The 25,294-nt window shown below is 40.4% G+C and overlaps 1 protein-coding gene across 2 annotated transcripts in view; it reads left to right on the top strand.

Annotated features, from left to right (window-relative positions):
* Positions 1-5,764: 5,764 nt before the first annotated feature.
* The window catches only part of STK39 (serine/threonine kinase 39), a 105,595-nt gene continuing 86,065 nt past the window's right edge, over positions 5,765-25,294 (top strand). Inside the window, exons 1-2 of one of the 2 annotated variants that reach the window (XM_026094063.2) lie at positions 5,765-6,038; positions 22,381-22,493. In XM_026094063.2, the coding sequence (XP_025949848.1) occupies positions 5,912-6,038; positions 22,381-22,493 (240 nt within the window). In that variant the 5' untranslated portion in view covers positions 5,765-5,911. Of the gene's footprint in view, positions 6,039-22,379; positions 22,494-23,332; positions 23,452-25,294 lie in introns of those variants that run through there. The other variant, XM_026094069.2, reaches the window with a different exon arrangement.

Below are 25,294 nucleotides of genomic sequence, written 5' to 3'. Positions count from 1 at the left end.
GCTGACCCTGGCTGCCACGCGCAGGCCTACCCTGCTTGCCATGCTGTGGGGCTGTGCAGCCACTGCCCCTGCCTGCCTCACCGGCCCCCTTGGCTCCTGGCTCACCTGCCCTGGCGGAGCAGCCCAGCCCTGGCTGCCCCCGACACAGCTCACCCAAGCATGAGTTCTCAATAAACGATTCTCCCTCAAGGATGACTTGGGTTGAGAAGCTCTGTTGGCCCTTTGAAAGCTGAGCAAGCTGCCCTGAGAGACAGAAGTCAGAGCTTCTTATAATGCCTGAGTGAGTCTGTGGATTTTGTTGAATTACTTGAGGGGAAATTTAGCCAGCAGCTCTAGACAGTTTAATTTCTCATTTGTAAATCATTATGCTGGAAAGAAAGTATAAAAGATGAACAAGGTTTACTTTGTTTTTGACTGCTGTTTTGATTTCCCAAAAAGCACTGAACTATCCATCAGTATTGACCTTGGGTTTTCCATTAGGAAAAAAATCCCACAGATGCTGTTTAATAATTGGGTTTTGATTTACAGCCATATTTATGTTGTGCATTTGGCATTTAGATTACAAAATGATTTCAGCTTACATCCTCAAAAGCAAAAAATATTTTATTTCTAAAGCATTTCAATCCTAAGACCTCAACCATTTTATAAACATAGAATTAAAGTTCATAGCTTTCCCGTAAAATAAGAAATATTCCTTACAAAATGAGGAAAGGCTAGGGTCATTTACCCAAATGATGAATGACCATTCACAGTTAAGTTGTTTGGGATTTAATGTTGTTTCATGACCGCCTAACAAATCTAGAAGTGTGCTTCTTGTCAAAAAAAAAGTGGTCTGTCCCATTTCCCAATTTTGGAGATGCTTTTCTTATGCCTCTCCTGTTTTATCCTCTCTATCACTTCTTTGGATGTCTAGTGAGCTTGCTAATATTTCCAGCTGAACCAACTCAGGAATTAGCTATGAACCAGATCAGGTCCTTGATCTTGCTGTGAAGCTGTATGAAATGTCATCTTCAGAAAATGCGAGTTATATTTCCAGTTTTGCTACAGACTTGTATGACTTTTAGCAAATCCTTTAAGCTCGCTCTTTTTCCAGTTGTAAAAATGAGATAATTATATTCCTCAGCCTTTCAGTATGTGAAGATTAATTTATTAATATGCATGAGATGTTCATATCCTACAGTGATGAAAGCCATGGAAGTTCCTAGATCAATTCTTCGTATGTTTGAGTTTCATCAATTCACAGCCACAGAAAGTTCATACCTGTTAAAATGCTCAGTAAGCTGACACCCTCACAACATTTTAATGATGTTGAACTGTAGTTCAAAAGCAACGTTAATCTTTAGTCCATTGTCATCTTCACAGTGACCATATTTTAAATCCATTCAAATCATGGTAGCAGAGATCATGATTCCTGCAGGTTCCAAAAGGAATCGCATTGCTACTGTTGCCAATACATGAATGACTACTGTGTATATATTCTAAATGTGTACACAATTCTGATTTTTGAATGTTTGAAATGTACAGTGCTTGGTGCGCCATCATAATTTAGATAATAAGCCACTAGTGCATATGTGCTGGAATGAGTAGTTTTTAACCTGGTGATTCTAATCTTGTCTGGTTTGGTAGCAACAGCAAGTTAACTGCACTATGCCTTCTCATGGTCTCATCCGAAAAATTGGATGGGGGCAATAGGAAGATTTAGCTGCCTTAAGGGTGGTTCCTACTGTGTGGTGCTAGTAGTGACATTGAAGAACGAGCTCTCCTGAGACTGAGGCTGTCTGTGCTCTAGTCCTGTAGAGAAGCTCACACAGGCTTCATTATTCTTCTAAGTGACTTTGTCTACATGCCTGTTATGGCCCCCTCGCAGTCAGAGTGGTTGACACCAAGATGTGAGTGTTGCCTGTATCTGTGGGCCAAAAATAGGATGGTCAAAATAAGAAACTACTTAAGAAAAATATCTGGTGTTCACATGAAAAGAAACAGTTCTTCATTCTGTTTCCAACAGAGTCACTGCCACTAGTCTGTGGCATGTATTGTGGGACTGACTATGCTTACCGGAAATGCAATGGAAGTTTCTATTGCATGGAACAGTAAGAGCAACTTGACTATATAACAGTAAATTGCTTAATGATTACTGGTGCAACAATCCTCAATATCCAGAACAGAAAATTTTATGCCTGAGGTTAAGAAGTTTACAAAGTGGGGAGAAGGAGAGAGGAAAAAGAGGCATAGGCACCAAGGCCTTCATCTTTTTCTTTTTCTTTTTTTTTTTTTTTGTTTTTCTTTTTTTTAAGCGGGGGGGGAGCTCTGTCACAATGCACTGATAGATATTAACTTCAGCTGGACTTAGCCAGAGCACAGCTAACACAATGACTTCTGCAGTATCAAGGTTTCTCCAGTGTATTAAGACTCATTTGTAACAGTGTTATTGCCAAGAAGATTCTAATGTCTTCTATGATAGTAGAAACTAACCTAATGACAAAAACCCTGCAAGCTTTTATGAAAGCATGTATCCTAGTGAAAATAATGGGAATGTTACCTATTTAACTGTATGTTCACTAGAAGAAAAAGGGAAGTCGAAAGCATTTAGTCCACTCCTGCTAGCACCAGCTGCTTTTGTCAGCTGTCTTGTCTCATAATATCATTTAAGCTGCTGCCATCCATCACTACCATCAAATTAGAGGGTTTCAAACTTCAAGTACAGAGAGCTTAATTATACCATGTGATGGTCATAACTGCAATTTTAGGCCCTTTGTGGGAAAGGGGATGGTTCCATCTTCACTTGCTTCTCTTAGGTGAAGGTAATAGTAGAAAGAATAGGTCTTTCTGATTCTGTTTTAGCCTATGCTAGACATGATTGTCTAGGTTGTCTGCTGCCTGCCTTGTTTTTTTCCTCAAAGAAAAAAGTATGGAGTGGATACTGTCTCTTGTATGTACTACTAGTGGTATGAATCATTGCTTATGAATCCCAGTCCTCATGCATATATTTGACTTTATATAGGTATGCTTCTGTTTAAGGTTAATATACAATGAATTAGTACAACTAATTAGTCTGAAATGTTGTTATAAACACTTAGGTTATTCTTGCCTAAATCCTTCAAACCTACAAATGAAGTCTGAGTTACTTTATTCTAAGACGTTTTGTTCTGTCTGCAGATGTTCCCACTGGGGCTCTCAAAGAGGCAGTGCACTGGCTTAGCTCTTCTCCTATAGTGGCCTACAAGGTTTCAGATATTGCCTATAATGTCTGTAGCCTGGCTATGCCAAACATTTGTTCACTTGGAAATCAATAGTTTGGTGACTGGAATCAGTGACCCAGGCAATCTCTCTGGCTTTTGTGATTTTAAGCTATAGGAAAGGCCAAACTAAATTCGGACAGAATAGGACTGTTCTGAACTTTAACCTGAACTATCACTGATTCAGGTGAGGTGATTGAGTCCTAGCCCAGCCTTGGGAATCTCCCAAATCTGCAGATGTCTCTTGCTTTCAGTGTTTGAAAAGTCTTAGGAAAAACTGCTTTAAACAGTCAGCAGAGCCTTCAGTATTGCTTTCCAAAGACAGCTGGCCTGCTGGCACAGACCAACTGCTTCAAGGGCTTGCTGCTGCTTTCCTTTGTATTATCTTACCCTACTCTGAAACTTTGATATTCTTCTTGAGTTGTACCCTGAATGCACAGAGTATTTCCCACAAGCCCCACTGTTTACAAAATTGCTATCCTTAAAAATTCTTCCTATAACAGCTGCTCATCTCAAAAAGTTGCAAAGTCCGGAGGAACTCTGGAAATTCTTGAGGCTTTATAATTGGTCCTGGGACAAAAATTACTATAATGTTATCAGATGTAAAATAGAGCAGTTTAGATAGTTCCTGTGCCACAAATTCCTGTGGTGCACCTACCATATCACTAACAACAATCCCTCCCCCCACCAACACCCGCAACAGCTCAGTACAGATGGAGAAGTTGGCTGTTTTCCACCAATAGTGAGTAACCCATTTTTCTGTGCTGATTGATTGCCCTATGCTGCTGTTGTCTTACTCGTCTTTTTTTTTTTTTTTTTCCCCTCTGGCTATTGCTGGCAGAAAGGTCTTCATTACTAACACCATTTGTCTAGTCTTGGCATTAAGCTTAACATTGAATGACAGTTTAATACTTCCAACTTTTGCTGACCTTTAGTTTTGTGGCAGTTCATTTCTAATGTGTCTGTATATTAAAATATTTTAATTGCCTAGCTTTAAAAAAAACTAGATTGAGGGGAATTATTAATTCAACACATGTACAATAACATATCTTTCTACTACTAGGAGACTCTATCCTGAGTGCAACTGTTGCATATAAGAAAATTCAACACAGAAATGATGTATTTGCAAGTTGCTGATATACCTTCTGTTGAAATGTTAAAGCACTACTTTATTTTAAAGCCTAGTCTTCATTGAACTTTCCTAGCAACACATCAAAACACAAGTAATTTGCCGTCTCTTTTGGAAAAATGCTGTTCTATTAGCTAAAAGTCTTCATTGAGTAAGCTACATAAAAAGTTTAGTAAATGAAGGTTATCCTGAACTGATTTAACACTGAAAGTATGTAACAAGTGCTTTTGTGTATTTTTTTTATTGTGGCTTCCTAACAATTTTTTTAGATTCAGTTTTGATTTTAATTGGTGCTGACTCTGAAAGCTTTCCTGCTCATATATTTTCATTATTAGTTCCAGTTACCTTAAGTGTTTCACTCTCTGCTGTAGTAGGAAGTGAAATTTTAAAATAATCGATGATAATCTGAAAGAATAAGGAAAAAAAATCTCCATAAATCTTAAATTGCAAAGCATTCAAGGGTAGGAGTGAGACAGACCACAGAAGTCTCTTTATTTTCTAAATTATTTCAAAGTAAGTAAAATCCTGCTAACACTGCAACATTGATACTGCTGTTAAGAGGATGGAAAGATGAAAATCTGCAGTAATACCATTAACAGCAGAGTTTTATTTAAACAGGGGTGGTTTTTTCTGATCTCACCTAACAGAACACAGTGGGAAAGTTTGATTATACTTATTGTCTTGGATACTTTCATTTGCTCAAAGCACCGGTTCGGGGTACCAAGGGCAGGTCTCTCGGCTGTGCCTGGTCCTCCTGGGCGGCTGCCAGGCGAGGCCGTGTCTGCTGTGACACAGCACCCTGCTGCCGGTGCCCGGGGGCCCTGGCCCAGCTGCTTTGCAGGCCTGGAGCTTTCACAGCTGAGGGAAACAAGTATTTGTCCTGAAATTTAAACACAGGTAATCTTGCTGCAGTAACGTTCTGGGCAGTAATGCTTATGTGCTTGAAGCTATGCTTAGGAAAGGCGTGTGTGCTCATGTTACCGGGATAGCAGGTGCTTCTCGCACGGCAGCCCTGCGATTCGGTTCCTCCAAGCCCTTCTCCGGGCCCTGCGCTCGGCCCCCTCGGGTCCCCCACCCCCCGCGGGTCTCTCCGGCTTTGCTTGCAGGGCGGCGGCCTAGAGCCGTGCGGCCGAGCTCTCCCCAAAGAGCCTCGCGGTCTTTCTCCTCCCGCATCGCCGAGAGCATCGCAGAAGCCGCAGGATCACAGGAGGAAGAAAATGGCCGGAGCCACCAGCGCGAGTGACGGCGCAGGTGCCCACGCGCTCGGGCGCCGCCGCCGCCGCCGCCGGGGGGCTCCGCGGACGGCCCGCGCCCCTGCCTCTGCCCGCGGGCGGCGGCTCCTGGCGGCGGCGCCGCTCGCCCCGGGCCGCGCACCAGCCGCCCCCCTCGGCGGCGGCGCCCGCCTCTGCCTCCTCCCCCTCGGTGCCCTGCCTCCTCCCTCCGCCGGGCGGCCGGCTGCGCGGGCGGGGCGGGAGCGCGGCCGAAAGGTGTTGCTGGAAGGGAAGTTTGAAGAAGGTCGCCGGGTGCCTGGGCGCTCGGCAGCATCATGGCGGAGCAGGGCGAGTCGCCGGTTCACGTCCAGCAGCCGCAGCCGGCGCCCGCTCCGGCGCCCGCCGCCCCGGCCGTCGGCTGGCCCATCTGCCGGGACGCCTACGAGCTGCAGGAGGTTATCGGTCAGTGGAGCGGGGCAGAGGAGGGAGGCTCGGCCCCGCCGCCGCGGAGGGCAGGGCAGGGCAGGGCAGGGCGGGGGATGCCGCGGCGGCCGGCCGGCTCCGGGCCTACCGGCGCTGTGCTGCCCGCGGCCCGGCTCGCTCACTGCGGCGATGCGCCCGGCACTGCAGTGGCGCCGCCGCCGGCTGCTGCAAACTTTATTCGCCCGGCGGCGGCGGGCGGCCCCGGGGGGCGGTGGCTGCTTCTAGAACCCGCCGGGCCCCGCCCGGTGTGGCCCGGCTCGGCGCGGTGGGCGCTGCCTCCGCGGGGTCGGCCCCGCTCCCCGCGGTGCGATGGCAGCCCCGCGCCCTGGCCTCGCCGGTAGCCGGGGCACCGCGCGGCTCTGCCGATGCGCGCTCCCTGTTTTTATAGTATTCTTTTATATACATATATATATATATATTTATGTATGTACACGTATATGTGTATGTGCGTGTGTATATGTATACATCTACATGCATCCGTTTAGATTAGATTAGTCTGCATTTTTCCGGTGGTGTAGTGGGGGAGGTAAATCTCACCCACAGATCTGCTGCTCTAGTGGTGACTTCCTTTTTTATTTTTTTTTAATTTTAATTTTTTCTTAAACTACGCTTTCTTCTCCCCCATCGTTTAATCTCATCCCCCATCTCCTTGTCTTCCTCTGCCCTGTGTGTCTGTTGCTCATAATGCCGGTGCTGGGATTATAGCTCAGTTTCATCCCAGCGAACCTGCTTTTGTCCCAGTTTGCAATGTGAGGTTCAAGTCCCCTGCCTCTACGTCTCCACATCCTTGTGCAGAGTGGTCTCTCTCCTACTGTGTTTCAGTGCTTTGCTTGTGTGCCCAGTTAGTTCGGATCAGATGTGTTTAGTCTTCATCCCATATGTTTGTATTAGGTTATTTTGAATTTTACCATGTGAAAAGGTGAATGTTATTAATAGTATGTGTAATGGAAAGCTTTTCTTACCCTGACTGCAGTATTACTTGTTGTTAATGAATTCCTTTGGGGAAAACTCGGTTTTATTTGTATGTAATGTTTTAAATCTCCAACAAATACTGCAGAAGGTAGAGGCCAGATCTGCGACTGTGGTTGCTACTCCTTAGGATCGAGGCCGTTTACGTGAAAAAATCCTGGAGTCTTGCCTGCTGATGCTGTTTATCTTCAGTATTGCACACCAATTGCTAATCATTGCCAGGCTGATGACAACCAGAACTACACGTTATTGATCTGAATTGTAAATTGTGATGGTCAGTTTTGTTGTTAAGCTTTTTATTTTCTATGGACAGGAACTAAGTAGAGTTGAAAAGTATTTCTTCCTTAAAATGGGATGACTTTCAGTAGACCCAGATGGTCCCTTCTTGTTCCCGTTTGCACCTTGTGAGCTGCAGAGAACGGTCGAAGGAGGCCTCAGGCCTCACTCAGGTGTTTGGGGCCTGATGGTGCTGCTGTGCTGATGGGAGGCGTCGCCTGGAGCAAGCTGGTGCCCTGCGGCAGGAGAGTACCCTCAGCAGAGGCCCCACCAGGGACGGGGCTTTACTGGCGAGAGGACTTTGTCTCACCCCGTTTGGGCAACGGGTCTAAGTCAGCCAAGCAGAAGTGATTCTATTAGTATAAGCTGCATCTTTGCTGAGGATTTGCTCTTTATAACGGTACAAGTAAATCCCATTTCTGAGGTAGAAAAGGCCTCGGAAGGTGTTCGATTAAACCTCGCCTAGACTGTGATGTGAGTAACATGAATTACTTAAACAGTGGTTATTTCCTGTAGAGGTACCCGCAGAATCAGTAGGTGAGAAATTTGAAATGTCTTTTTCCTTTCTACTTAAAAGCTTGTATCTTTTGATATGTAAAACCTTTCTGAATATTTATGTTTAAGCAGACATCCATTGTAAAGTGTGGATGCTAATCAGGGTAGCAAATACCTATCCATAGAGAAGCTTTATTGCTACTAATGCTATTGAATGTCAATATAATTTATTTAATTAAATTAATTTCTATGGAGGAAATTAAGGTCAGATTATTTTGAATCAGATTCTTGAATACACTGAACATCTTTGACTTCAGTTAAACTTTCAGTTAAACTTTCACTAAGTTTAGGTTGCTTACATGACTTTCTCAAACACATTGAAAATAAAATTAAATTTATTCTATAGCCTATTAAAATAATAAACACATATTTTTGCATATAAATTCCATGCAGCTAACAAAATGTGAATGCAACTTTGAGGATGTTGGATGAACGTTGTTACTTTTAATTTAGTGAAGAACTCTGAAAGCATCATTTTTCCTATAACTGAGGGAAGGGGGGAATGATACAGTCTGAGCTTGGTTCAGCATTTTATATTGCTTTGCATCAGCCGTGCCAGTGTTAATCACGTTGTGAATGCGAGTAGTTGCTGCTCACTGAAACAGAGCTCTTCGCCTCTGGAAAGCACTGCATACCTCTCCCTGAAGAACTGCGTAGTGTCTTAAGGGTGGGTTCTGTTACAACAGCCATTTTCCAGATAAATGAGAAAACTAACAACGTATTGAAGCATCTTTCCGGGATTTTTAAGGGGAAAGGTACACCAGGGTGATTCATCACAACATCTTGTATGTCAACAGAATAGGCTTTATATTGTGCAGTAACTAATACACAGATGCAAAATGACTGATGGACTGTTTTAGGGGCATTTACGTTTCAGTGGTGATCATACGATAGAAAAGGAAAATCATTATTAGTGATGGAGGATTTTCTGTTTAGTTTAGCTGTCTCCATCCTCTGGATTTAGCATGCTGGAGAAGTTCTGCTCTTTTTCTCTGTATAAACATGAACTTTTCTTATTGCTAATACGTGTCTAGTTGAAAGCTATTTTGAAAACTGAGGCCACATAGTACGGATGTCAAATGATACACTACTTTTCCTTTTCTCCTCTGTCCATTGCTTTCTTTGTGTTTGTCGAGAGATTCAAGTGTCTGTTAAGGAGAAAACTCTGGCTTTAAATAGTGCTGCTTATGAGGTGTTATTTCATGTTTTTGTTTTTAAGGTGGCTAGCCTGTTCCTTATAAACTCCTATGTGCAGTTTCACAGTACATTTAATCTGCTCTAACAAGCTGCTGTTGAAAGGGTCTCATTGATCCGACAGAAAACTAGTTGTTCTTCCACTGGGTTAGTTTTCTGTCAGATCAGGTTCCCTGTTTGACTGGCTGCATGATTGATAGGGCTGATGCAAGGGAGAGGCTGTTCTTATTAATGCCTGCATGAAAATCTTGGAGCGGGAAGAAACCATGCTGATTGCTACCTGCAAATGTGTAGGGTAGAGAGGGTTAAGAGAGGAGGAAATTCTTGCATTAATTCAGATTGATAAAGGCTATCCATAAACCTGCACATTTGGGAGTTAAAAAGGCATTCCTAGCTATTAGAACAGTGAGGTCCAAAGCAACTTACAGTAGGAGTCGTAAGGATAAGGAGTGTAATTGCTATTAAGAGAGAACCAGATCTGATTTTGTGAGGACTGGGATGTCTCTCTCTATGATTTTAGTGCATTAAGTTAAATTATGCATTGGATTTTAATATATTTGCTGATTTTTTTTTCCAGCTGGATATGACTTAGATAAAGCTAATAAAAGCAATACTGTAAGAGAGAGAGGGTTTTTTTTTTCAGTTTGCATTTATTATAGAGCCTTCTGAATAAGATAACTGAAATAGATTTCTCTAAGTTAATGGAACTTACCTGTGAGGCTTTTCTTTTCTCCTTAGAAGCAGTAGAAAGCTGCACTGGCTTTTAAACAGTAATCAGCGTAAAAACCTGAAGACTGAATAACACAGTCTTGCAATTATATTTGTATCTCTCTATCTGTAATGAGTCCTATGTCACATGGACGAGACAAAGCAGTGCTAATTTCTTATTTTATTTTTATTTTTATTTTTAGAAGGTTTCTTAAATTAATGTGACCAAGTGGCTATGCCTTGGTTTTGGAAAGCTGCATTGGAGTTGATGCTCTCCTGCTGGTTGTAACTTGATGTTTGTAAGACTGCTTTGGCATAATTATGGAAGGAAGAGTCTGTACAGAGAAGCAGAATTATGCTATGATTAGGCTGGAAGCTAGCTTCTATTATAAAACTGTATTTTCACAACAACCAGAATTAATTTGAAAATAAGGGGCTACTTCTACATGATGAATTATCTTTACATTGGCTGCAGCTGATTAAAAGTGTCCCATTACTTGAATTCAGGCTGTTGTCTAGTACTGACTTCTAACTTTGAATTCAAAAATATCTTGTGATTTGTTACCTCAGCATTCAGTGCTGCTAAGTCAAATATGTTGGAATTAGTGACTGAAACAGGTTACGATTCAGGACCGTTCTGCTGATTTTATAGTTCTTATTGTAAACAGCCCATGAGACACTCACATTAATGGCTCTGGGGTCTTTGGTGTTTCTATGGAATGTGATTTATTTATTTATTTTTCCTTGCAGCATTAGTATTGCTGATGGCTCTTTGCCTGACAGAAAATGGACTCTCCTATATTTGTTGTCGTCGGAGATCTTACTTTGGCTCTGTAGAGGTCTCCGATTATGATGGTCAGGAACTGAAGTTCAAGTTATAATTACAGTGTAAACTGTTTAGAGAAGCTTAACTATAGTTATGGAGGTAAAATTACAGTTCTATGTTCTGTTAGTCAGGTGCATTTTTGCACTTTCCAAAATTGATTAAGCACGGGAATAAGAAAAGATTTTGAAGAAAAAACATTTGAAGGGGCTTTCTTCTGAAGCAGTTTTTATAGATTTTATCCAGCAAATTCACTTGCACTCTGAAATACCTCTTGCACTTAATGAAATATTATATAGCAGCAACTAAAGCAACTATAAAACTTCAATATTTGCTCCTGCAGAGATTTTTTTCTTAAAAAAAAAAAAAAAAAAAAAGACCTTTCTCTTATATTAGAAACTGCAGTATTTGGTAAGTAATACTTAACATTATGTAAGATATTTTGTTTTTTCACAAAGCTCTGGTATAAAAATATCATGTGATCCAAAACAAATTGTGTTCCATACCAATAAATCTTAAAAGTAATCTCCTCCGCCTAAGTCTGTTGTATATAAACATAAAAATATAGCATTCATAACATTAATCATGTGAGCTGAAGTCAACATAACTTAATAGATCTGTAGTTTAACAGGAGAAGTTAATTTTGTTAATTAAAATTTTATTTTGGGGAAAATAATTGGTCAAGATTTTCTGTCAGTTAATAACCATCTGAAGAAAATGTAGAAATGTTAAATGTTCATTTAGTAGTTTAATAAAGGGTGGCTTTTAATTCAGCTGTCAAGTTAAGACGGTCATGGTGCAATTTAGAAATACCTTTTAGAACATTCACAGTGCTGTGCTGTTAATGAGGCTGTGCTGAGCTTTTATTTTTTAGTTACTAGACTTGTCTATACATGATAGTATTCGTGTTAGGGAGCGGAGCTTTGTCTTGACCTTTTTGAACCAGAATGAACTTTCTGCATTAGAAATACTAAGTGACAGGAGACCAGGTTTTAGTTTGCATTGCTTCTAAGAGGTTAGGCTTTGTATGTGATCTGATGATCCAATGTTGTTGTATAATGTAGTAACTTTTTAATTTTAACTCATGCAATTGGAATTCAAACTTGACAAGAGGAGGATTGTGAGCCAGCAGCGTGCCCTTATGGCAAAGTATCCGGGGCCATAACAGAAAGAGCGTTGCCAGCAGGTCGAGGGAGGTGATCCTCCCCCTCTACTCAGCCCTGGTGAGGCCACATCTGGAGTGCTGTGTCCAGTGCTGGGCTCTCCAGTACAAGACAGACATGGAGCAAGTCCAGTGAAGGGCCACTAAGATGATGAAGGGACTGGAGCACCTCTCATATGAGAAAAGGCTGAAAGAGCTGGAACTCTTTTGGCTGGGGGAAAGAAGGCTTGGGGGGAATCTTATTAATACATATAAAATATATGAAGGGAGGGTATAAAGAAGATGGGGCCATACTCTCCTCAGTGGTGCCAAGTGACAGGATGAGAGGCAGTGGGCACAAACTGAAACACAGGAAGCTCCATCTGAACATGAGGAAATTTTTTTTTCTTTTTTTTACTGTGAGGGTGACTGAGCACTGGAAGAGGTTACCCAGAGAGGTTGTGGAGTCTCCATCCTTGGAGATATTCAGAAGCCATCTGGACAGGGTCCTGGGCAGCCTGCTCTAGGTGACCTTGCTTGAGCAGGGGGGTTGAACTGGATGATCTCCAGAGGTCCCTTCCAAACTCAGCTGGTCTGTGATTCTGTGAAGATTAATTATATTTTACAAGAACCTGAATGATATGAAAATAGGCAAAAATAACGACAATGGTGTGTAATTTGCTTTGGTTTTGTTGCTATTGTAAGTAAACAGCAAATAAACTTGTTTCAAAGTTGATTTATTAAACCAAAGGTTAAAGAAAGTTGCATGTAATCAGCATGCAAGAGATGCATGTAATCAATACATATGCAACACACCAGGTAATGGGCTGATTCTGTGTAATGTTAATTTAGAAAAATGTATGGCGTTGTTTCCTGCTCTTGGAAGCTGTTGTGCTAACTTCCTTCATGTTTGGACTCCTGTCTCCTTGCTTTCGCACTCTCTTGTATTTCTCCCTCCTGTATTTCTCTCTCTATTTCCTACAGCTAAGGTCTAAAACCTCTGAGCCCTGAAAAGTCCTGTCTGCACAGGAATTACTTAAGTGCTATAAGAGGAGCAGTTCTGATGGTGAGCGTGTGGAAATTTGAAGGGATTGCAAGGTTTTGATTCTCCTTAAGTCTTTGAACAGCAAGGCTTTGCATCTTCAAAGTGGAACCGCTTCTTACAACTAGCGCTGTAAGGATGCTTTGCTAGCAGAGGCCAAGTTCAAACCTGGGAGAGCAATTTTAGGTTGGATCATGATGTTGAAACAACATTAGAACTGTTTTACTGTTTCTTTTTTTAAGTAAAGAATTACTTACCCTTAGGTCAGAGAGCAGGATTTTTTTTTGTTTTTTTCCCAGAATCTGCTTGTCAAATGGAACCTCTCTTTGTTAAATGGAAACAAAACCACATCTGTTCTGACTGGCTCGAGGGATTAAACATGAAGCTCTCCTTGTAAAGGAGAATTGGGTGGCCTGTGCAGTGGCTACATTCGTAGGCCAAATTTCATTTTTCTTTGACCCTGTTGAACAAATAGTTCTCTTTTTTTTTGTTGTTCCTGTTGATCCAAAATATTTCAGGACTATGAGACAGCAGTTTTAGTAGATGAAAGCTGTTTTTCTTTCTATTAATAATAACAATAATAATTCTTGGTTTTTAAAGAATGGAGCTTAAAAATCAAGTTAGGTTAGGTACTTTTGTTAACTTCTAGGGTTTGCTAAAATCACTGGGATACTGTTGAGCAGCAGCAGAAGCAGAGGAGCAATCTGCTTGCAGAACTGAGAAGTTAATTATGACATTAGGAAAGTCACTGGTGCCCAAAATTAAAAGCAAGGTATTTTTTTTTTCATAAATGAAATCACACTTGGCAGAAATGGATGCTGCTTACCCCGTGTAAATAAATAATAAGCTTTCTTGAGTGAACAGATTTGTACTTATTTCTGGCTTTTGCAGCACAGCCTTGCTGGTGTGATGAAATCCTGACTGCTCTGATAAATTTCACTGGTTTTTTTTGTGTTTTTTTGGTAAGTTTGAAGGTCTTTGGGTGTGCATAGGGCTACATGGTTGAAGCTTCTGGGTGTAAGGACCATGTCGTCCAGCAGTGGCAGAATGAAGCAATGGTGGTGTGAAATCATTGAAAGAAGAACTTTCTTTAAAACTTTTTTCTTCTTCCTTACATCAGTTTCTGTGTGCATGGTACCATGTTCTGTGTGGCTGAGCTAACAACTGCGTAATTGAAGCGAGCAGTAGGTGTTGAATGCTTGCCTTTTTTCTTGCCTTCTTGTGTGGAGCTTGGCTGCTGCCTTCTTCCTTTGCCTGTCCTGCGACTGTGTGGCCATGACGCTCGTCCTTCTCCCTGGCACCGCTGCTTCCTGCAGAAGGCTTGGGGTATTTAAAGGGTGCCTAGGGGGCTAGGAGCACTAGACTGAAAAGTGAGAAGGTTGAGATCCTGAAGGAGGTGTGGGGGGGGGAAAAAAAAAGCCACCTTACGATAGGAAGGGTAGCAATGAGAAAAGCTAGAGAGACTAAGTGGGGAGGGAGAGGCAATAATGAGGCTAGCTGATAGTGCAGGAGGAACTTAATTATTCCCAAAACTGCTATCAAGTCAGCGCATTATTTTATGAGAATTCGTTGCCTTTTGGAGGAGAGTAAGTGGGGGATAGAAGTAGAAGGGAAGAAACTTAATCTTCATGGAGGAGTGTGCATGCCTCTTGGCATTTAGTTAGGCTTCAGATCGACTGGTGATTTTTTTTGGAGAAAGTTTACGTGACAGTGTTGAGACTTGGGCAGTGCTGTAAACAATAGCTGTAAACAAGCTGGTATACCTGCTTCAAGGTAGTGGCATAAAAATAGTTAATTTATCAGGCCAGAAAAACATTGTATATTTACTTGTTGGTCATGGTTTCTGTCCTGTAGAAGAAATGTGGGCAAGGTCATAAGCTTGAGTCATAACTTTAGAGTTCTGAGAAGGAACATATTCAGGTGCAACACAATTCAGTTATAAAGTCACTTTTCGCTTCTCATTTTTTTTTTGCCATGAAAACATTTTATTACATGGGCTGAATTTATGCTTATAATTTATTCCTATTAGTATCTGGTGCTCCCAGTCTTTGAGCCACCTTAAGTTAATAATAAGAACATCAAAGTATTAAAACCGCCTGATGAAAATTTAATAACATGATAGCATTTATAGTGCTCCAGATTGTCAATTGTTTCATGAGAAGTAGGGTCAGGGAGGAAGGTAGTTTTTTTCCTTGTAACATGCAGCCATAGTGGACTCACAAAACGCATTCCGTTGGTGTGAGCTAATTGAAGATGTTTTGTATTTCAGCATTTCAGTATTAGTTGGAAATCTTCATGACAGTGCACAAGCAACACTACCTTTGTATTTTGGTAGATTGCTGTTCATCTTCCCCATTCTCTGAAGGGAATGGTGCATGATGTGGTGACATCCAGAAGACTTGGAAATTATTGCATTCCTGTCCTTGTTCTATGCTAGTTGTTCCAAGTGTTTACTTTCAAACTAAATAAGAAACAATAAAATATGCCAACCAGCTAAATCAACACCAGCATCTGTTTTGTAGTGCTACTTTGAAAATGAACAGTAATTTTCTGTTAAATTTTTTCTAGGCAGGAAATCTGGTTCAGCATAGCAAATCTTCAGTTTTAACCTCCTTGTAACATGAAATGGAGTTAAACAGAGTTCTGGGGGGTTCAGTTGATAACCTGGTGAGGAGTCTTGTGGTCCCGCAGTAACTACCAGCTGTCGAGTTCTAGTGTAGTCATGCAGAGCCACTTCCAGTGTGAATTATGCTTTCTACATGGCAGGATTTGTGTGTATATTGGATGATGGCTTCTGTGTTGATGAAAGAGCAGGGAGAATTAAATGATCACAATCCTTGCTTCTTTTCTGAAAATACAATTTAATTAAAAATTAGATCTTGCAATTTATCTTGGGAGGAGGAAGAATATCTGGCCATGACACACAGTGGAGTATTTAAAATCGTAGCAGAACATATGGCATCAGCTCTGCCCATCGTTCTCTGTTGGGAGAGTGGGGATGGAGAACAGCAGGAGGGGGCAGTGCCTGAGGTGGCAGGAGGCAGTGGCCATAGTCTCTGTTTTCCTAGCACCCTTTCCAAACTGCGCGCTTACTGCCAGCTTTACTGGAATGTGACTGTGTGTTTCAGGTAAATGGCTCCTTCCCTAAATGTAGTTGATGGTCATTCCCAGCTCCTGCATCTTCCAGTCTGATCATCATCTTAGCGTGGTGATGACATTTTACCAAGCTGACAAGCACTGAGCTCTGTATGGCCGTAGACTGAAGTCTCATTACCGAGAAAGTGTCTGAATGGGAAAAACCGTCACTTAGCTGGCATTTTATTTCCATGCTTAAGCCCAGTCACTGTTAAATAAACCTTGTATCTAATTTAAATGTGTCTGGTTTCACTTTCTAGCCACAAATTGTTTTTATGTCTTTGTCAGTCAGAGTAGAGCTCTTTAAAATTCTTTTATCCATGACTGATGATACCTGATTATGCTTCAGACAAGACAGACATTTCTTCTAATATAGTATATCTGGGGCTCACAGGTAGAGGGAAGGAGCACTTTTACCTTTACAGACAGTAGTCATAGGTTCTCCGCTGTCTTTGTACAGAGTTGAGTTTGTCTTGCTACGTAAGTAATCAGCTTGTCATTCATAGTTATTTGCTTTACTCTGATGCTAGAAGGCTCCATGTTCAGGAAGGTAAGTTCCTGTTCTTGTGTGCTTTTGGCAGAAGGATTTCCTTATTCGGTTCTTCAGATTTGACAGGGAGGGAGTTGCAAGAGTGTTGCATAGCAAACCTGAAAATATTTCCTATAATTTATTTAGCCAAAATATCTGCGGATGGGAGGGAAATAAAAAGTCGAGAGTTCAAAAAGCCTAGTCACTCCCTCACGTGCCGTATTTTCTGTTATGTGGGATTTTATTGCTGATAATGAATCCTCCTATTTTTTTCTCTGCTTGGAGTGTATGATGTTTGGTTAATGCTCAAGCTTACTTACTCTTAGCCTTAGTACAGATTGGTTGAACACATAAATAAAAATTCTCTTGTAGCTTTTCTTTAATGCTTATTAATTTGACACAGACATGTAGGTTATGTATCTAAGACTGCAGTGGGATCACATAAGTATTTGTAGACCTTTATCTTCCTTGGAGATTTTTTTTTTCTGGATTCCTTATGCAAAATGTACTTTCAAAAAATAATATGGGATAAGATTGCTAGAACTCAGAGACCTTGTGTGTAAACTGCTCTTCCACAAAAAGGTATTAAAAAAAAAAACAAACTGAATTATCCACTCACTCTATAGCTATAATAGTGACATTTTTAAGTGTCCAACTGCAGAACAAATTTTTGTTTAGCTCGAGGAAGAATTAATTGGAGTAATTGTTGAACAATCAAAATGCCAAAGTAGCAGTTGTAGGTATGTGCATAGATTTCATGGACACGTAGTGTGTGTTAGGTGATTTTTGTCAACATCCTAACAGACAGGATGGATAAAGTAGTGTCCCTGTAAATTGTAAGGGGAGAGACTTGATCCCAGCCTGAAGTAGGAAAATGAAGTAGGTAGAAATTGTAACTAAACTGTATTTACTTGGTTATCTTGAAGTTCTTAAGAACACACATGTTTCTGTTGAAGATTGAAAAAGAAATTGATCTCATTTTCTGTGAAGTTAAGTTTCAGAAAATGTTCTGAGTTTAAGTATGATGGTCTAAATGAGCAAATAAAGAGCAGAATTATAACTTTTAAACAGTGGAAGTAATATCAAAGAAAATGAGTAATACTGAAAGTGTATGCGGGAAGAGCTAGAAATGGAAAGAAGTTAAAGGTTCTCTGTTCTCAGTTTCTTAACCAAAAATACTGCTTTGCCACCAACTGAACTGATTCTCTCAAGGCTGGAAAGACTAGTTCTCCAGAACACTGCCATGGAATATGCTGAAGTACCGATTCGTTTATAACACAGATGTAGTAATGCTGGAGGTTCACTGTACAATATTGTGCATTGTATACAATATGTACAATGTAGTTTTTCAAAGCTTGTATGTTAGCACAGATGCTTTGTATGTTATATGTCAAAGTCTTGCTTTTATGAGCTGAGATCTAAGCGAGGCTGCATTTGTGCAGGTGCAATTTGTGTATGCTAATTGTGGCTTTAAGTGCGTGCTCTGCTGTATGCAAAAGGAATCCTTCACCTCTGCTGCTTATGAACCACACTTAAGAATTAATTAGGGGAGTCTGTTCTTCAGAATTGGATTGTCTGAAAAATAAAAATAATAGGTATTTTATCCATTTTCGCAGATTTTATTTACTTACTGTTGGGTTCTTGGATTGGAGGTAGACTTTCAAAATTGGTGTGCTCTAACCGTTTGCATTTAATAGGAGGTTTCTATATCCAGGGGGAGCAGAAGAGTGCAGAAGTGCAGGTGATGTGGGTAGGTATATAAGAGTCTGTACAGGTTCTGAGATAAGGTAGTTGGTGTCCTGTAGTTATGACTGCTGCCTGACCTGTCAGGCATCTAGTCAGCAAAAATAAGACTTGGTAAATCACTATGGGGTAATGAAGATACTGTTTTTTATGTTTTATGGGGACAAAAATAGAAATAGTTCTGGATATATTTGGAATAGAGAATTACAGTGCAGTGCTGAATGGGTGGAAAGTGTCAGACCTTTATACATAGCAGGGAATAAATGAGCAGAAGTGCTGCATGCTTGTATGAAGGAGGAAGTGTGTTTGTGTACATGTGTGGTGTGCACACAAAGTGGTGCTGCCATCTATCCTCACTCTCTTTGTTTTGGGGACTTGGCTAGTGGAGGGTAAATAAAACCAAAATATTAACATCCGTAGTTGATCACACCTGTTCAAAGATCCTTCTTCTCATTGCCAGCTGGAGACAGGTTCTCCACCTATACAAAAGCAGAGAGAAAATGTGTTTATGTCAGATTTTGAACTTCTTCACATGAGCCTAAGTCCTCGATGAGTGATTGCCTGTGTGGGGTTTTTGTATGCTTTCTGTGAATCATCTGCAAAGTGCAGTGCAGAATATTTCTTTGTTTCTGTTTTTAGGTTAGATCCTTCTAGAACAAGTGAGATACGGCCATTTGTAATTGCTCTTAAGGAGGTTTCTGTTACACAAACCCAAACGATTACAAGCATTTCTAATGGTCCTGCTGCATTGAAAGCAGGATAGTGTGGCGCACATGGTTCAGAAGGAACAAGTTGGCTGTCAGTGCGATCACACTAGAGAGAAGGACAGCAGTAAGAAACATGAGGACAAGATTAAACTCTGTCTCTTGTTGCCTGTTGCGAAATAGGAATAGCAGGTGTCTTGTGGACTTGAAATTGCATTATTTCACTGTTAACTTTTGATATTGGGCTTCCCACTGTAGCAAGCAGGAGGAAGACTTCCAGCAGTGGGGAGAAAAAAATCACTCTTACAAAACTGTTTTTTTTGAGTCTGACCACGGGTAATCCTTCCTTACTGTTCTTCTGCAGGAGACTCCTGGATATGAAGGCTTCACAGTTCATCCAACCTGAGCTTTCATTATACCAATTCTGTTTTCTAAATGGACAAGCATCATGCATGACTAGATGCTAAAACTGGTCTGTGCTTTGCTTGTGGTGTAGTGGGTATGCTCTCAGCTATGAGAGATAAGTTTTGGATGCCTTGTAAGGTTCAGTATACCTCAGTAAGCTGTGTCTTCCAACAAGGAATGGTTTACTGCAATCTATTCTACATAAACATTTTCTTTCGATACTAATCAAATCATTATGTTTAACGGTTGTCTGTGCCAATTTTTTGTTTGCATGATGGTGGACTACTGTTCTAGTCTGTTAACTCTTTTGACTGAAGTGCTTATCTGGTTAGTCCTGTTTAACACCTATTCCTTAGCAATACTTCAGTTCTGTACTTGTTTAGTAGACTAGAGTTGGGCATCGCTTCTTTATTTACACAGAAGGAGTCTTCAGAGCACATGGGAAAGTTGCGGACTTTCCTCTCCTTTATGCCCAGTTGTTTCCCTTGTGAGCCAGAGGAGGAGAGGGGAAAATGTTTTGAGTGGAAGGAAGCATATAGCCACTAAGTGCTTGGCTATTTTAGGACCCGAAGCTCTTTTCTCAAACCTGTTTTATATCTGTGTCCCACTGAGAATGCAGGCTGCACAGGTTGCATTTAGTATCAAAATACTGTATTGCCTAGAGTGTTCAAAAGGCAAGAGAAAGAAGAGAAACTGAGATAGATTACCTTTATTCTAAACATAGCAAGCTTTTTGCACTGTCAGTGCATCATATTCTTGTGATGAAAAATATCCCACTGGAAGTTGTCCTCTCTGGAGAGGAAAAACAGGAAAAGTGCACTGAAAGGCTCGTTCTATAAATAACTTTCAAACTGTAGTTTGCATCCCAAAATTTCACATCTCATCCTCTTTCAGTAGGCAAAAGAGGAACAGATCTTCAAGTTGTGCTTAACGGATATGCTCATGATAATTTTGCAATAGAAGAATATTTAAATAGTAGTAAATACATACTAATTGGTTTGGGGTCTCATACAACTTGAGCAAGTAATGTAATGGGGTAGGGTTAGCGATGTGACATGACTCTTGTAATCTAACTGATGTTTTAATTTAAGGAGTTAGGATTACATCCGGGCCTTGCTGAAGAATTTTTCTTCTGTGCAATGCTTTTGTTTGTTTGTTTCTGTTTTAATGTGGCCTTGGTGTATGACTGCATTTTGAAAGTGCAGATTTGGTTGTTTCCTACAAACAGAGAAAACTACTGGCATATGGAAAAAAGTTACATCAAGGAGAATCTTTAATCTTGATTCCTGTATCCTTAATAGCTAAAGGTTTAGTCCCCATCCCCCTTCCCCCCCCCCCCCAGTTACATAGCCAAAATAATGAGAGGATTTCTGTCTTGATGTGTTGAGTGAGAACTTCATGAAAGTGATGTAGAATGAATCTTATTAGAGTTGAGTTATGTTGACTTGCCAGTTCCTTCCTTGGGATGTTTTCTCTAATTTTTTTAATATCTCTTAATTCTTTTATTAGTTAATGCCATTACTGGAATTTTTAAAGACTGCATTCTGTAAGCTGACGGAACAGGACATGTCAATATTTGCCTGCAACCGCATCCTGCAAAACCATGACTGGTTTATCCTGTTAAGACTTTTTTTATTATTTCTTATTTTTAAGATAAGCTCAGTTTTATATTGTAATAATATTCATGTACTGAGCTAGAAGGTTTTGTGATTTGAGTGGGAAAAAAAGTGCTCAGCCGAACAATACATGAGAATATCTAAGCAAATAGCAATTAAAACATGGACAATAACTTCCAGTCATGAGTAGTTATTGGTGTTTTCTCAGATGCGTGGAGGGAAGAGCTCTCAATTGTTCTTAAGTTGACTGGTAACTGAATCCACGTTTGTAGGGCCTGACAACAAAACAGCTTTTTGTTCATGACTTGTATTCATCTAGAGCATGCCAATTACTGTGCATAAATAGGACATAATGTATGAGCAGGCCAATATGATATGTTGCTCAGTTCAGTGAGTTACTAGAAGACCATAATTTATGTGAAAATAGTTAGAATTACAGGTAGAAGCTGCTCAGGGGATTTTAGATTTCTGCGTGAATGAGCAAGATGCAATTACTTCGAGGAAGTACTCTCCTGTATTTGATGTAGATGCAAGATGTGCAAGCTTGGCAAAATTCTTTCTGAATATTAGTTGAAAGCATCTCATTGATTTGGTAAGCAATGACTCTGGGGCAAACTAGTGGATGCTTGACAAAAGAAGCAAGGGGACTTTCTACTCCTGCTGTCTGCAAATAAAACTTGAAACAAAAACAAACTTATTTTAATGCTCCCCCTTTCCGAAATTCTGTTGGATTCCGTCTGGCATCATCATCTTTGCTGTGGTATAGTCATATGTGATTCAAATGTCCAGTAAGTGTGACTTTCTGTCCCTGCCAGGCCATTCAGCACCTTGCACCTTCTTACTGCTGGTGTGATACTTGTTCGTCACGCTCTTCACAAGGATCAGCATGCTCTTTTGTCTAGGCTCTTATCCTAATCGTAATAGATGAGCAAGAATGCAGATGAAACTGTAGAAGATTTGGCATGTACAATTTTAGCAATGTTTCTCTGTTCATTGAACAGTAGGGACAAAAGCCACGTAAGCAGGGACTGACCTGAAAGAACTCAAAGAAATAACATTTGACAAAGCAATCTCCCTGCCCTCCTCTGCCCCCCACATTCAACGCTTCTAATCATGTTAGCTCTGCAAGTCATGAAATATTTAAATCATTGATTGAAACAGATGTGTCCAAAGGCAAAAGTGTAATGGCTCCCAAGCTTTGAAATGCATTTAGGTGGTGGGTGTGACTTGATAAATGAGCCCATTATTTTAAGTACTCTTCTTTGAAATTGTAAAGCATGGGGTCTCTGAATGAGAGTTTTTCTTCTCCGTTCGAGAAGTGTGCAAGCTGTCTTGCTAGTGGAAAGGTGTGTGTGGGGGGGAAATACTGAAAAGGGGTTAACAGAAGGTTCTTTAGTTCCTGGTCAGTGATGGGTTCTTATGTTGGACACTGGTTGGAACTTGTCACATTAAGTCTGTACTCCTTTTCTGCCTTTTTTCAGGTAGCGGTGCTACAGCAGTTGTCCAAGCAGCGCTATGCAAACCCAGGCAAGAACGTGTAGCCATAAAGAGGATCAACTTAGAAAAATGCCAGACCAGTATGGATGAGTTACTTGTAAGTAAATCAGAGGGGAACATATTGTAGGGAGACAATCTTCTGTTTTGATCTTGATTTTGGTTGGTGTAAGAGTGAGGGCAGGATTTTATGCAGGATAATAGTGGGGGAAAAGGACTTAAAATAATCTGAAAGAAATGTGCCCTTGCCCTAAAATATGTCAGGCAAATATATACTTCCTAATGCCCCCAAAAGAAGAGATACAAATTTGAATCCTTTGGGTTAATCAGCTGTTGAGAGCTCTGGGAAGAAGCTTAACCCTTGCTTTCTGGAGACTTGGTTTTTGAGAGTTTACTCTATGGTTGTCTGTCATTTCTTAATACTGAGGAAAGGTATATTTTCCTTTGTTTAAAGACTGATTAAAAATATAAAGGTAAAACTGAACAGGTCTCCTTAAAATGTCTAAAGCACAAAAAAAGGCAAAAACTAGTTGTTGGAATATTTTTCTAATGATAACATTTTGAGGAGTGGGGCTGGGTTAAGAACAGCCATGTGGCCATCCACACAGGGAAACTCTTGTTAATGCTGGTAACACACAACATCCAATAGGCAGTAACAAATCACACGAGGAATGCTGTTTGTTTGGGTCACTGATCAAAGGAGGAAGGGACCTGTAGGATGCCCTTTGTAAAAGCAACTGCAAGAGTTTTTCCTCTGCACTTGTTATAGCAAATCCAGACAGAGTTGCAAAGAACTTTTAAAAAGTTAAACTTGTTGCTTTCTGTCATTCCTAGTCAGGTTTTTATGAGCCTAATGCTTATTTATATATAGGCAGCGAAACAAGAATTGAAGGATGCAAAACCATTCTAAAAGTGAGAACACTCTCTTCTGTTCCACAGGTTATACTACTGCCTAGAGACTGGGCTTTTTCTAATGCAGAAATTCCTGCCTCTGAAGGAAATGATCTCCTCAGCAGGGAATTGCCAGTTCAAAAGATATCTTGAATTTGATACAGAGGGTATGGTCCATCTAGTTTCTTCAGATCAAATGGCTTGTTTACAGTGGAGGACCCAAAATGCTCTTCCCCTGGTGATTGATGGCATTCGCCTTCAGTTTACGTAACAGCTTGTATGGAACATTGTTGTGTTTTTAGAGGGCTGTGGCAGTGAAATCTACCTCTGAGGTAGTGAGGTTTCTCTCCAACTAAATTCAGAAGATAAGTGTAGCTCTGGACTGTGTTTAAGAGGGAACAGCCCAAGGTGAGGCTGTGCGTGATGTGTTAACATCTACAGCCCATAGAGAACATTTTCGTAAGACTACCAACACTATCATAGTGTAATATAAAATGATCAAACTTTATTTTTTTCTTTAGCAGAATTTGAACTAATGGAATTAAGAATAAAAAAAAGGTTTCAGCAAATAAAACCAGGCAAAACGACTAAAACTCCACAAAAGATATCCAGGTGATACAGAGACATGGCTACAGTTCGATACCAACTTGTAGAAGTTACCTTAGCAAGAACTTGGGTGATGTCTACTGCTGAGATGTCTCCACTCTCTGCCAAATGAGGCAATAGATCTTGAACTTCTGGTCCCACATTGTTTTCTTTTTGTACGAAGGCAACTGTCCATGCCATCACTTCTTAACATGAGTCAATATCTGCTTTTCTATGTTCAGATGTTTTCTTTTGTTTGTTAATCTGTATCGATCTGAACATAAATTCTGGCTCTCTGAGTTCATAGGACTGCTTTAGGAGGGTGACGAAAAGGCCATGTATTTTTTTTTTTTGATCTATACAAACATGTACACACACACATAACTAAAATTTTTTTCCCTGAGGGAAAGTATATTTATTCTGACTGTGTTCTAATCGAGGGATTTTTAAATTTTGTTTAAAAAACAGAGATATTATTCGGGAAAAGGGCATAAATTACCTTAAAAAGTGTTGTTATACCTGTGCAAGCACTTTTATTTCAGTTAATATTTAGAATGCTCCTGGGTTTGGTTTTTTTAACATCATTTTTGAATCTGTTGAATTTTTAGTCACTTTTTTTTCTGATGAAGCAGTTTCCTTTGGCATAAGGATCTTTCAAAACTCTATTCTCCAAACATGCTGTTTTGTAAAATCCTGCTACTATGTGCTTAATGATGATGTGTAAAGTCACTCTTGACAAATCTTCCACTATGTGGCCTTTACAGAAATGGAAATGCAGCAAGCCTGATGCCCACATAAGCAGACTTAGGATCTGGGCTGTTGTCATTTAAAATAGAAAGGCAGTGGGGGAGGGAGTTTAAATAATACCAAGGTTACATAAACTGCCAAACTCCTGAAATTCAATACTCTGTTTCCTGCATTGTCCTGTGTTCTCACTATTGTAAGCTAAATGTAACTTAACTCCACAAGCCAAGGAAAAAGTTCCTGTCTTTAATGTTATCCTGACTGGATATCTTACTCCATCCCCTTATCCTCGATCTTAAATAAAATCTGTGAGCTTTAGGAAAGATGATAAATGCAGAATAGTGTGAGTAAATGTTGGTTTGAACAACTACTTAACGTTCATTTCAGCAGTAATCCTGCTGTACATTATTGTGTTTACTATCTTTTAGACAGTGGACAAATACTATCTGTTATTAAGGAGGAACTCCTGTATCCATGTGCAAGCTTGGCTGATACAATGGAGTACTGTCAGATAAATAAGAAACTCCTGAAGTTGTTCAGCAGAAGTAAAATAAAGGAGGAGGCTTTTATCTGAAGGCTCTGGCAGACCTATTTCTAGATAATTGTCTCTTTCACCAGTAAACTTTATTGAAACTTTTTTCTAAACTATTTGAGATTCTTTTCTGGGCAGTCCTTCTAGGA

Source organism: Dromaius novaehollandiae, chromosome 7 (genome assembly GCF_036370855.1).
Source record: "Dromaius novaehollandiae isolate bDroNov1 chromosome 7, bDroNov1.hap1, whole genome shotgun sequence".
Taxonomy (NCBI): Eukaryota; Metazoa; Chordata; class Aves; order Casuariiformes; family Dromaiidae; genus Dromaius; species Dromaius novaehollandiae.
This window is presented reverse-complemented; position numbering and strand designations above follow the sequence as displayed.